A 13,442-nucleotide genomic window follows, 5' to 3' on the forward strand; every position below is an offset into this window, starting at 1 on the left:
GGGCACCAGCCTGGTCCTCAGGGTGCGAGGTGGCGGCATTGTGTTCATGGCAGCGGATGGGAGGAAGGGTGGAGGGAGGGCCAGAGGGTTCCTGGCACCCGCCACAGGACCCTACATCCCATTTGCTGGAGCCTGGTCCCGTGGCCATACCTAGCTGCAAGGGAGCTTGGGAAATGTGCCCAGCCAAAAACGAAGTGGAAGGAGGAGAGAAGGGAGGTTGAGGGCCAGTCTCTGCCACAGAACCCTGTGGGAGAAACCATGACACCGTGACCATTATTTCTCAAGGGCAAATTGGTTTTGACATAACACGTTTTTAAGTTACCAGCCCCTCCATCCCTAGGAGAAAGCCCCAGTCTCTCTGGCTTGTGTTACGGAGTCCTTGTTTTTCGGGATGCTTTCTCCAGTGTCAGTAAGCCTTGGGCTTCACATGAGAAAAATCAGGGTTTAAGCCATGCTGACGGTGTAAGCTGTGAGCTTGGCAGTAGTGAGTTATGCCCTGTGGGCAAGTGTGGGCTCCGTGTTAGTATGTTAAGTGGAAAGCCTGATAGGCCAATCAGAAGAGCTTCTACATTCCTGTTTTCAAAAAACATTTGCATTCAGAGGGTAGATTTTGTTTTTCTCCTTTAAAGGGAGAAGACTTGAGCTTGTTGAATAGGGGCGTGTTCAGAGCACGCGAATCCTGGCTCTTTGCAGCGCGCTGATGCCATGGCCCGGAGGGCTGGCCCTTCAAGGGACAGTTAAAACGCTTAGGCATTTTTCATTAGATTTTTTCAGACAGTATTGCTAATATTCTCCATAATTGCCTGAAATTGTTTTGATATATTTGCTCACATTGGGATTAGAAAAGTCAATCAGTGCATTGTGTTTGAATTAAAATGTTCTGGACCTTGAAGTTATATAGGATTACTCTTTCATCCTCCCAAGAAACTATAAGAAATCCCCTTAGGTTCTTCCATTTTTGTGTTACCAACCTTCCTGAAGTCCGTGCGCCTTCACTTGTGTTTCCTTTGTCGGGAACCCCTTCCTCCATGTTCACCTGAACACGGCATATCCAGCCTTGTGGCCCTGCTCAACGCCGTCTCGTCCAGAAAGCTTTTCTGAACCTGCTTCACGGCATCTTTCCCTCTTATGGACTGTGCTCCACCTTGAGTGATATGTGAGACTGTAGGCCCATGGAAGTTAGGCAGCCTCCTATTTTTCTTTGTATTCTTAGGTCAAGCTGCCTTGGCTGCGGTAATGTCTAATGCAGGTAGAGTGAAGGAATTAGTGTTGGTGGGATTTGACATTGCCGCTTTCTGGTGGTTCCATCACCAGAAAAACTAAAGGAATTTCTCTGGAATACAAGCCGATATTGCTGCATCCTATTCGTCTGAAAGCGTCAGATGCAAAAGTAGTGGCTTTCCCAAGCTTTAAATTTATAGAACTAATCTAATTAATCAAATTCTGCTATGACCAATCCAGTATATTCATACTGTTATCCATCTGAAAGCATTTTTCACATCAACTAAGGTAATGTTTAGTTCCTGCTTAAATATCAAGGAGGTTGTAGTTTGGAAGTCATCTGTGAATAAATGTGCAAGATGAGTACACATTGGATATATATGTTTGCCATGTGTTAGGAAATAAAATTATTTTGTTGAAGAAAAAGTGATGTTTATATACCAAGTTGCTTAAAGGGTCATAGTTGAGCTTTAAAAAATAGCTTGTTCTCTATGTCAGTGAGTGTCTTTCTGTTACCAAAGGAGAAAGGGCAGGGGATAAATTAGGAGTATGGGATTAACAGATACACATTACTATATATAAAATAAACAACAAGGATTTACTGTATAGCATAGGGAACTATATTCAGTATCTTGTAATAACCTATAATGAAAAAAGAATTTGAAAAAGAATGTGTATATATGAGAATCACTTTGCTGTACACCTAAAGCTAACAATAGTGTAAGTCAACAATTGTTCAGTTAAAAAAAAACAAAAACCAGCTTGTTCATGTTCAGAGAACTAATATCTAAATTTATATGGGCACGTTGGTTGGTTTTCTAAATATAGCTACAGTATTGCACAAGCTGGCATTGTCCACTTATGCTTGAGGAGGAAAAGGCCTTCATTCCCAGTCTCCCCATTCACTTATCGTTTTTGTGAATTTCTGTTTGGCTTCCTCTTCACCACGTGTAGCATCTGGCCAACACTGTTACTGCTGGAGACGTCTAGTACTGATTTACTTTTTCATGCTAACTTGTCTTAGAGCTGAAAGGTAATGCAAAATGTATTTTGTATTTTGCAGGTTTAAAAATCATTTTAAACTATTTTAACATGTAGTAGAGTCTAGGAAAAGATGTTAAGTCTTTTTTTTTTTTTTTTTTTTTTGCGGTACGCAGGCCTCTCACTGTTGTGTGGCCTCTTCCGTTGCAGAGCACAGGCTCCGGACACGCAGGCTCAGCGGCCATGGCTCATGGGCCTAGCTGCTCCGCGGCACGAGGGATCTTCCCGGATTGGGGCACGAACCCGTGTCCCCTGCATCAGCAGGCGGACTCTCAACCACTGCGCCACCAGGGAAGCCCGATGTTAAGTCTTTAAACCGTAGATGAGAAGCCATGTTTTACAGTAAAGAGAAAGTTGGGCTGGGAGTAGGAAACTTACGCGTAATTACTGGCCTTTTCTTTTATAGGTTTTTGCATGGTTATTTAACCACTTAACTAAAGGCATTCTTTATAGCATGTGGACTATGGTATGATTAAATGTGTAATATATTTAAAATTCTTTAACGTGCAGATGTAACGTCTTTTGAATGTAAGGTCCTGCTAGTGAGACTAGAAGGAGGGGATGGCTTTGTGTGGTATCAGCGTGTCAGATGCCAGGACGGCGCTCAGTGTCGGCCGCGTGTGGAGTTAAGAAAGGTAGAGAAGTCAGGGTGTCAGCAGGGCTCCCGGCTGGGCGGGTTGGCTGTCACTCACCAGGAGGGGCAGACAGTGCTGTGAACCACTGGGGAGACTAAGGAAGACGCTGAGCTCCATCTTGGATTGTGTTTGGGGGTTCCGGGGGGCCATCTGCGGGATGGCGTCTGCTTCAGATGGAAGCACAAGTCAGAAGCTCAGCAGAGGAGTCCAGGCCACAGATACACAGGCTTGGGAAATGAATCAGTCAGACCACAGAAACTGACCCTGGCTGATTTAAGCAGAAAAGGAATTCATTGAAAAGGTGTTGGGCAGCGTACAGAATCTCGAGGAAGACTTAAGAACCAGGCTCAGGAAACAAACAAGCAAGAAGGGGACTTTGCAGCGAGAACCACAGCCAGAGCGTGTCCTGAAAGGAGACTGCTGAGGACGCCCCAGCCCCTGCCGCTCCGCGTCTGTGGTGGTTACTACCCCAGAACAGCCCCACCTCCTTCCTCCCTTGTGGCATCATTAGCCGCTGCCCTGCCCTGGACCGGTGAGCCTGGCCAAGTCGAGGTCGTGTGCTGGTGCCCGGCAGCAAGCTGGGCCACTAAAACTAGGGCGGTTGACCCTCGAACAACTTGGGTTTGAGCTGTGCAGGTGAACTTAGACGTGCTCTCTTTCTATCAATACGGACTACATGATCCACAGTTGATTGAACCTGTGGGCGCAGAACCACAACTAGGGGGCGGATCCTGAGGGCTGACTGTAAAGTTAATGCAGACTTTTGACTGTGTGGGGGCGGAGCCCCTGAGCCCCAGTGTTGTTCAAGGTCACCTGTCATTGGCCCTTTCACAGCTCAGCAGGGGTGACAGTGGCAAATCTGTGAATGTGGTAAGGAAGCTTAGATGCTGGACAGCCAGAAAAATCCAGATGTCTGTATGGGAAACATCACCCTGTTGGTGATGGGTGAGCCTAAGGGGTGAGTGTGATGGTCCAGAAAGAGTGAGAATTGAGGAAGGGCGGAGGAAGGGGTGACCTGGGAGAGGTGAGCAGGGGGAGCCCCAGGGGTGGGAGGAAGACTGGGCAGGACGGCTTAGAAACCAAGGGAGGGCACTCTGGGAGAGAGTAGCCCTGAGAGTGAGTCAGCGCGGTCCCCGAGGTCACAGCTTGTTATCCCTGGAGACCTCAGCAAGAGCAGTCTCGGTGAGGAAGGGGGCGATGCGGGAGAGAAGGGGGCCGGAGGCAGCGTGGGGAGGGGCTCTGAGCCGGGTTCACGGTCCCCTTCAACCACCGGCCGCTAAGTGGGCTGCATGGGCTTCGGCAGGTCACTTAAGAGCTCAGCGCGCCTGTGTCCCTGTGTGTGGAAGTGGGGTACTAACAGCACCCACAGGGTGTATGGGGTCACACAGGGTAATCAAGCGCTTGGCACAGCATCCGTGCGCTGTAAGTGCTCAGTAGACGTGCTTGCGGTCATTGGTACTCTCACCGGCAGCTTGCTGCGAAGGGCAGAGAGGGCTTGGAGCGGGTGAGAAGCATCAGGGCCTCTTCTCAAGTGAAGGGGCTTGAGTTTCACGTGTGTAAGTGGCCGAGAAAGATGGCGTGGGTAAGGAGATGGTGAAAACCCTGGGGAGGGCAGGATGGGGCTGGGAGGCCCTGGAATCAGCCCAGGACCCACGCAAAAAGGCAAGGTAGGGGTCGTCTTTGAGAGAAGGAACACCTCCTCTGTGGATGGAGAAGGGCATCAGCAACTCAGGGGGCGGACTGCCGTGGAGGACTTTTGTCCTGGCCTTAGAGGGGTTGGCCGTCACCGCGCCAGGTGGCTTGAAATCCCAGATCTCTTGTCAGTGAGACTGCCTCCAACAGACCGCTGTTGGTACTGCTCCAAGGACTTTCCTCGACTTTGACTTTGAAGCCCAGGGCTTCTATAGTAGAAGAAACTAGGAAAATCGTCTACTACCAAATGACTTTTTTTCCCCTCTGGGAATTTAATGGGGAAGAATACGGGTTTCTGCCTCCATTTCCCACCCCCACCCCGTGCCTCTTGGCTTGCGGCTTGCGGGGTCTTAGCTCCCCAACCAGGGATTGAACCTGTGCCCTCGTCGGGTAGAGCGCGGAGTCCTAACCACTGGACCGCCGGGGAGTCCCTCTGCCTCCATTTTTAAGCTGTTCTTTGCGAATAGTTAATTTACCGGGAAGAATGACATTTCTAACGTAAGTAGACATGCCTGTGTATTTCATATTTTTTTTCCTTTCAGTAAACTTCTGGGGAGAAGTAATTTTTAAATTAAAAGTAAAGCAGAACACAACGTGTACTACCAAAATTATGATGTACAATTTTATAACTCGTGTAGTTACAGAACTCTTTTCATAAATCATGCAGCCTGGGCCGTTTGTTCTTCAACTGAAGGCCCTAGAGCTGGTACCGATGGATCCGAGGGGTACTCAGGGCAGCGTCAGTGCCATTGGTGGGGCTGTGCAGGCCTTGCCCTGCGGTGGCCAGTCTGACTGTGGGCAAGATTCCTAAGGGCTGCTGCAGGCTGGGGCTTCTTATATCTGTACAGTGGTGGGTTCCAGTTCCATTGCGTAAGGGAGAAGTACTGAATTCCTCCAAGGTCCCTGGGAATAGCAGCTGAGTCCTAGAAGTCCCTCTTTCCTGCTCAGGGTCCAAGGGGATTAACAATGCAGTGGTCTTGTCAGTGGCAGTGCCTTCTTAGTCTCAGGGCTGCGCTCCCGTCTGCGCTCTCCTTCCTCCCTGCTCACACTGCCCCACCTGGCTTTGTGCACCCCACTCTGCATCTGGCTGGAGCCACCAGATGCTCCGAGGGTGTTCTCCAAAGTGACCTGTGCTTCCTCAAGCTGTTAGCTTGGGTGGAGGTGCCTTGGTTCAGTTTCCATTGAGGGTTGCTGTCGGTGGAGCCCCAGCCCTCGAAGCCTTTCCTGACTCTTTCAGTAAGTTTCTCCTCCCCTGCTCTTTGAACTCTCTTTATCTTTGAGTTTTGCCTGTTGGCACACAAGCCTGGCCCGGCCTCCTGGATCATGATCTTCAGGGGAGACTCTTCTGAGCCGGCCGCCTGTGCCCTGTGCAGCTGGGCCACACCGAATTCAGCTGAGGGCTGTGAGGCAGGGGCCCGAGCCCCTGGGCCCTGATGCTCGTTCCCAAGAGGAGGAGCATCGCGTCTGAAATGATGTGTTTTGGTTGGATAACATTTGTGAATGGCCAGAACAGTTGGTTATAGTTAATTCATTTTTATATCTAAGTTACTGGATTGAATTTTTTTAAAGGGTGTGTCTGATATTCGTAGATTGATTTAATTTTCCTAGGAAGGAGGACTGGGCATCCGAGTGCTTTTCTAAGGATCTTGGCATCATCCAGCCCAGCCCCCTCGATTTGCTGAAGAGGAGACCAAGCCTTGTGTCACGTGGGAGCTCCTGTTCGGGACCTGACCCAAGGTCTTCTCATTTCCAGTGAAAGTTCTTTCCTCTTACTAGCCACTTTTTTGAACTGTGTTTCTTTGTTTTATATACAGAGAAAAAAGATGGCCAAAGTTAAAAAAAAGAGAGAGAAAGAAGATAAAAAAGTCAGGTAATCTTAAGCAAAGATATTCTTTCAAAAAAGCATGTGTGGAATTCCTTGTCCACATGTCCCTGAAGCTGAGGGAAGGCGCGATTCTTTGCAGGAGGAGGGCATCTTCAGCATAAGTGGGCATGGGACGGGGTCCCTGTAACAGGAGCGCCTCGCCTCAGTTTGCTGTCAATTTTATGTCTTATTTCTGTGCCTCGTTCCTGCTAGAGAAGCAGAACAGTCTCGCTCTTATTTTTTTCTTTTAATAAAGGGCTTTTCCTTGTGATCATCTTGCAGATGGGGAAAGGGTGAAAGAAATACGTGGCATGAATTTATAATTTAGTTTTACAAGATGCATGCCTTTATTTTATGGCAGATGTGGGGACTCCTAAGAGTACAAGAGGCCAGGTGGACTTCCACATAAAAGAATCATCCGTATTGTTAAGGGTACAGATGTGAAGAGGGTAATGCTGACTTTTGAGAGAAAAAGGAAAGGGAAGACAGTGTATCTTTTATTTCTGAAGCTCTTGAGGCTTAAGTTATTTCTTTGATGTTGTCGATTTAGAAATGAAAACTTTGGCATCTTTAAACACAGTATGATTTCCTAGCTAGCGCTGATATTTGAGGATAATTGTTGATGTCCATAGTTGACTAAACTTTGGCAGTTTGCTGCTTTTTTCCCCCTTCAGTCTTTAATACTCAAGATCGTAGGTATGTGCGTGAGATCTTTCCAGGTCAGTACCTGTGTCTGAAATGGTTTTATCTATGGGAACTAACTTTTTAACTCATATAGTGATGTTAAATCTCCTTGTACAACTTGATCTAGTTTCCAGATTGTAAAGTCAAGTGAGCTGAAACTGACCAAATGAGAAAGATAAATCTGTTCTGCGACTTTTAGGAAAAAATACTGACATGGTTTTATTTCTCCATTGTGAGGTCAAAAAATAGTTTCTTTGGGCTTCCCTGGTGCTGCAGTGGTTGAGAGTCCGCCTGCCGATGCAGGGGACACGGGTTTGTGCCCCGGTCCGGGAAGATCCCACATGCCGCGGAGCGGCTGGGCCCGTGAGCCATGGCCGCTGAGCCTGCGCGTCCGGAGCCTGTGCTCTGCAACAGGAGAAGACACAACAGTGAGAGGCCCGCGTACCAAAAAAAAAAAAAAAAAAAGTTTCTTTGAAGTTTCTACCATACTGCTTAAATGTCTGATTTTCACTGGGTATGAAAAACTTCCTGCTTGTGGGATTTAGAAAACTCTGTTATGGTGTGAGACAGCCTGGGTTTATATTTCACTTGTTCTATTCAGAGATAATTACTACTACCCCATTTGGGACTTCTAAATCCTGAGGTCAGCTCTGACTCCACGCTCAGCTGGCCTCTCCATCTGTTCTCATTGCTTTTCCTGTTAGATGACAGTCATCCTCTTAGTAACACGATCTAATATTTATTGCACTTAACTATGTGCCAGGCGTGTAGCAAAGGCATTATTATTTCATTTTAACCTCATGATAACTATAAGGTGGATACCGTTGTTATTTTCATGTTACAGATACTAAGGCTGGGACTTTTGAGAAGTTAAGTGACGGCTCTGGGTCTCAGCTCTGAAACCCTGCCCCTCTCCTGGCAGGTGACAGTGCCTTGGTTCCTTGGGTAGGTCATGTGAACTTGGATGGACTTGAACTGCATGCAGGGTTCAGGTTTCTGACCTGGATAGACAGATCTGCATTGGAATTTTGGCTGTGCCTCTTAGTAACTATGTGATCTTGGGTGAATTACTTAAATCCTCCAAAACCTCGTCTTCATTCAGAAGTTGTGTTTGAAATCTGATGATAAATCCACTTTCAGTACCCAAGGCAGGAAGAAGACTCTCATTAGTTATTTTACTTTTTACTAATACAGTAGCCTGACTTTTCTAAGATCATTCTTGGCATGTGAAGTTGCCTGTTTTCTTTTCCTTCTGGAATGCTGAGCCCTGACCATCTCTGTCTGGGGTGGGGGTGACTGCAGTGTATCTGATGTTGGCAACTCTTTATGTCGCCTCCTGTGGCTCTTTAAAACATTTCTGGAGGCAACTGGGTGTGTGTTTGTGGCCTTTTTTTTGCAAGCAAGTCATGGAGTTAGTATTGGCCTTTTGGGGCTTGAGAGAGCCCAGTAAATAGCATACCTCTCACCTGCCCGAGCTGGACACGAGAGAGGAGGTTGGCAGATGGACACTGAGGTCACGTTTATTATTATTATTATTATTTTTCGGTATGCGGGCCTTTCACTGTTGTGGCCTCTCCCGTTGCGGAGCACAGGCTCCGGATGCGCAGGCTCAGCGGCCATGGCTCACGGCCCCAGCCGCTCCACGGCATGTGGGATCTTCCCGGACTGGGGCACGAACCTGTGTCCCCTGCATCGGCAGGCGGATTCTCAACCACTGCGCCACCAGGGAAGCCCCACCTTTAGTATTAATACAGTTGATGCTGAGGTAGAATAAAGGAGATACAGATAAGAGATAACAGAGAAAGGATTCTTCGGAGAGGGGATGGAGGAAGGGAAGCTTACACAGAGGCAGAAAAGTGGAGAGAGGAAGAAGAGATTGCAACCAGGATTCTTCCTATGAGATGAGGATTTTGGAAGGGGTTCTCTGTATTGTTTGCACCTTCAAGAAAAATGGGAGAGGGGCTTGCTGAAGGTCATAGCGTTTCTATGGGCCGGCAAGTTTCAAACTCAAATGCCTATTCCTGGACCAGCCTCTGGACCGTGCTTGCTGGAGGGCTACTTTGTGGGAGGAGAACATGGAAAGATTGTATTTTGGAAAACTTACTTGAGTCTCTGAAAACAGTTATGCATGCTACATTTAGGAGCTTCTCCAGTTAAGTATTTTTGGAGTACATGGCTTTTAAAATGTCCTGTGACACTAAGTGAAGTGAGACAGAGAAAGACAAATCTATCACTTATATGGGGAATCTAAAAAAAAAAAAAGATACAAATGAGCTGATTTACAAAACCAAAACAGACTCACAGACTTAGAGAATGAATTTATAGTTACCAGGGGAGAGGGATGGGGGAGGAGGGATAGATTGGGAGTTTGGGGTTGACAGATATACACTACTATATTTAAAATAGATAACCAACAAGGACCTACTGTTTTTTTTTTTTTTTTTAAAGAATTTCTTAAAAGAAATGTCCTATGACAGTTAATACTTTCTTGATACACACACGTGTATATATTATATATATATATATATATTTTTACATATATTTTGTATTTTATGTCTCTAAGTATGTATATATATTGTTATAGCTTATTTTTTAATGTCTTTATATGTTTTTTAGTATTTTAATTTCTGGCTTTTGGTTCTGAAGGAAAATGAAATCATAGTAATTAACAACTGCTGAAAATATGACCTGCCGTATGAGATTTTATTTGATTGTTAATCTTAAAAATACAGACCTGGTGATGGTTTCAGCCTTTGGGAGCAACACTGGCTATGCTCCCGATCCTTTCCCTGTTACAACTTGTCTAATGAATGTGGAGGCCGAAGCTCCCTCCCTCTGCAACCCCTTACCCTCAGCCCCCGCCCTTGTGTGTCTTTTCTTGATTTGGGGTTTGTGAAAATAGATATGTTCCCTGAATTCACCCAGAAATGAAGCCTATTAAAAATTAAATCTATCTCCATTTTTTTTCTGAATGCTTATAGAATCTATATATTTGGTATGAAGTTATACTAACCATAATCTAAGAGTATCTTAAATTTTTGCAGCTGTAGAATTATATTAGACTTCAAATAATTCAACTTTAACATTTAAAATCTAGTTCCGACTCCTTTATAAGGGAGTAAAATTATATCTTATGAGAGCTATCAGCCTAAGTATATCCTCTTAACTCAGCATTCAAATTTTAAAAGTACAACAAAAATTAATCTGTCTTGTCTTGTCTTTTTTAGCTTCTCAGACAAGCTATTTGGTGGAAAAGCTTTACATTTTCAGCCATCAGTTCTAGATTTTGGAGTTCAGTAAGTATCTTCTCTTTATAATTTTTAGTAATTTATTATTTACACTCTTTGCTTTCAGGATATCTCTTATGTATATGTATAATGTTAAATATATTTTAAATATATAGATAATATCAAGAGAGATTGATCCTAGGACTTGTTAAAAGGAACATTTTTTGTGAAAAGGAGAGTGGAAGAGTTGTTTTAGCCCTTTCTTTAGTTTTTAATGAATGTACCGTATAATTTAAGTCGATAGTAAGTCCTTGTTTTTCTGAAACAAAGCAGGTTATTTTATAACGAAAAACTCTACGTATTGATGGTTTCTGAATTTTTAAAATTAGATTCACTTATTCACTCAGTTTTTACTGCTCTTATGCTTTGGGATTCAAAATTGTACGTACATTAGTTACTATGATTGAGGCTTTGGAAACAAGTTAAGTGGGGAAGACAGTGTGGAAGCTGTAATTCCTTGTAGTACATCTTGTTGAGAACCATGAGATGAAGGGGATGTGATCTGAGTGTCGGTTGAGGGACTGATCTAGGAACTCAGAGAAATTAAGGAAGAGAAGGGTGAAGCTGTGCTCAGGAGGGAACTTCAGGACTCATGTTGGTTGTAATGAAGTGTTAAGACGCCCTGGATGCAGAATTTTGCTGCACTGAGTAGATGTAATTTCACGTTAGTAGAATTTCGAGGTGGAAGTAAAAGAGTATTTCAGGATTAAAAACTCTGCTTGTTTTAGCAGCCTGGAACATCACTTCAGTTTTATGAAGAACTTTTTTCAGTTACAAGAAAAGTTATGTGAGTGAAATAACCATGGTGCTAGGAGAGCATCTGGGGTGAGTTAGTGGTGGTCTCCTGGTGTGCTCTCCTTTATTCATCTGGTTTCCTATTTTCCATTTCCTTCTGATCATCAAAATATCAGAGCTGTCATGAAGAATAATGAATTTTAAATTTGAAAGCACATTGTTGAGCTTTTTAAGGAGAGTCTGTAAAAGGAAGAAGTGATAAAAGTACGAAGGGAGCTTGCTGATTTTACAAGATTCTAGGCGTCTTCTTTTTTGTTTCTGAATTTTTATATTTTTATTCTTAGGTAAAGAATGAGGTTTTATAATCAAACCTCACTGATTTCAAATTCTGAGTTCACTTTGCTTTTGTCAAAAGTATTGTAAAAAGAAATTTCAGTGCAGGACCTATTTTAAAGTGTATGTTACAGATTGGTAGATATAACAAGATGGATAGTAGTAAATACACTTAGATTAGGATAACAATTCCAGTTCATGGGGCACTGGCTGTCCATAGTATATTTACTCTTCAGCAATATAAAAATACCCTACAGTCGTCAGTGCACATGATTGTATGTATGTATGTATTATCTGTGTATGTTAATTAGCTCTGCACATCAATTTCTGGTTCTAATAGCTGGAAGCATGTTGAAAAGAAATGTTTAAAGTTCTTGATTTGAAAAGGTTACTGAGTTTTCGACTTGAATCACCTTTGGATAATTCAGTTTTATTTATGTAGTAGTTTATAGTTCTTAAAGTACAATCTTGTCTCTTGTGAGTTGAGGCTTAACAGCAATCCTGGAAGGATATTGGAGGTAGGTGTTGTCTAAGAGAGAGAATCATTTCCAAATATCTCTGTATTGGAGCATGTACTACAAATGCTTATATATTTGTTGCTGAGAAGTAATGCAGTTTTCCCAAGGTCATTTTACTGGAAGTGACAGAGTAAGTCTTTTGATTTCTAAGCCAGCATGTACCATGCTATTTTTCTCATAATTGAGATCCAGGATATGGTTATGGGAATAAATTATTTTTGCTGAAGTTAAAAAAAATCTCAATAATAACAAAATATAGCCTAAATCAGAACACTTTTTAAAAATTAGTCAAGTTTTATCTTGCATCTAACAAATGGTCTAATCCATAGGCATTAGATACACATTTTAACCAGAGAGTGCTCATTTCTTTACTGCCCTAGGTCAGGTTTTGCTATTGTTTATTTTGGCGTTGACCTTGAGCAAACCTCATTACTTCTCATAGTTCTGGTTTCCCTCTAGGATGCAGAATCAGGATCATGTTATTCAGTTGCCCTCTGCCCACTTCTTAGGGTTTATGTTAAGGGTTAATATTCTGCTGGTCCTGAGATTAAAAGTGCTAATCATTCATAAGAAATTTTAATCATTCTTTTGTAGTATTAAATTAATAGAGTATCTTCCAGTTGTCACTAGTGAAGGAAATTCTTATCCTCATAACACTTTTAAAAATAGAATTAAAAAAAATAGGATAAAAATAGTACTGTGGTGACTAGGCTTCAGCCAGCATTCTCTGTTAGGTCTGGTGAGGTTTCTGGTGGACACAGCCACTGGGCTCTGTTACATTGCAGTTTTGTGGTCTTATTTTTTAAGGTGTTTCTCGGGGAGACATTTGTATCCTTTGAAACTAAAAATCTTGTATTCCAATTATGTGAAGGAAACAAAAGCTTTGAGGATAAGTATTAATAACTTTGCTGATTGATTCATATTATTCACGTAAAACCTAAAATCATGGGAGTTCTTATTTATTTACTTTAATTGAGGGAAAAGGCAGATGTGAGCCTAGTACACCTGACACAGGGCTTTCTGAGGTGCTATGATAGTATAAAAAATTTTTAGTTGTTTAATTTGAGAACACTCTAAAAAAAAAATCAACGTTTTAATCACACTTATTGTATTTTATTTGTAACTGGCTTTTAAGGACTTTTAAAATACATATTGGACATACTAAGTCTTCAACTAAGACTTGTGATTAAAAGTAGAAGGAAAAGGTGAAAGAAAAATTCCAAGGATTTGATGGCACTAATACAGTATTTTGGAAATCCTATTGTATATAAGAGAAACAGCATACACTTAATTTTTCCTAAAGCACATGTTTTTTTTAATATTCAACTGTGAACACCTAGTTTTTTTTTTTTTTTTTTTTACATCTTTATTGGAGTATAACTGCTTCACAATGGTGTGTTAGTTTCTGCTTTATAACAAAGTGAATCAGTTA

The 13,442-nt window shown here is 43.1% G+C and overlaps 1 protein-coding gene across 1 annotated transcript in view; it reads left to right on the plus strand.

Moving 5' to 3' along the window:
- The window catches only part of TMEM131L (transmembrane 131 like), a 170,769-nt gene that overhangs the window by 65,179 nt on the left and 92,148 nt on the right, over nucleotides 1–13,442 (plus strand). The window contains exon 4 of the mRNA XM_007466718.1: nucleotides 10,365–10,433. Coding sequence (XP_007466780.1) covers nucleotides 10,365–10,433 — 69 coding nt within the window. The remainder of the gene's footprint in view (nucleotides 1–10,364; nucleotides 10,434–13,442) is intronic.

This window comes from Lipotes vexillifer, unplaced genomic scaffold, assembly GCF_000442215.2.
Source record: "Lipotes vexillifer unplaced genomic scaffold, Lipotes_vexillifer_v1.1 scaffold498, whole genome shotgun sequence".
Lineage (NCBI taxonomy): Eukaryota > Metazoa > Chordata > Mammalia > Artiodactyla > Lipotidae > Lipotes > Lipotes vexillifer.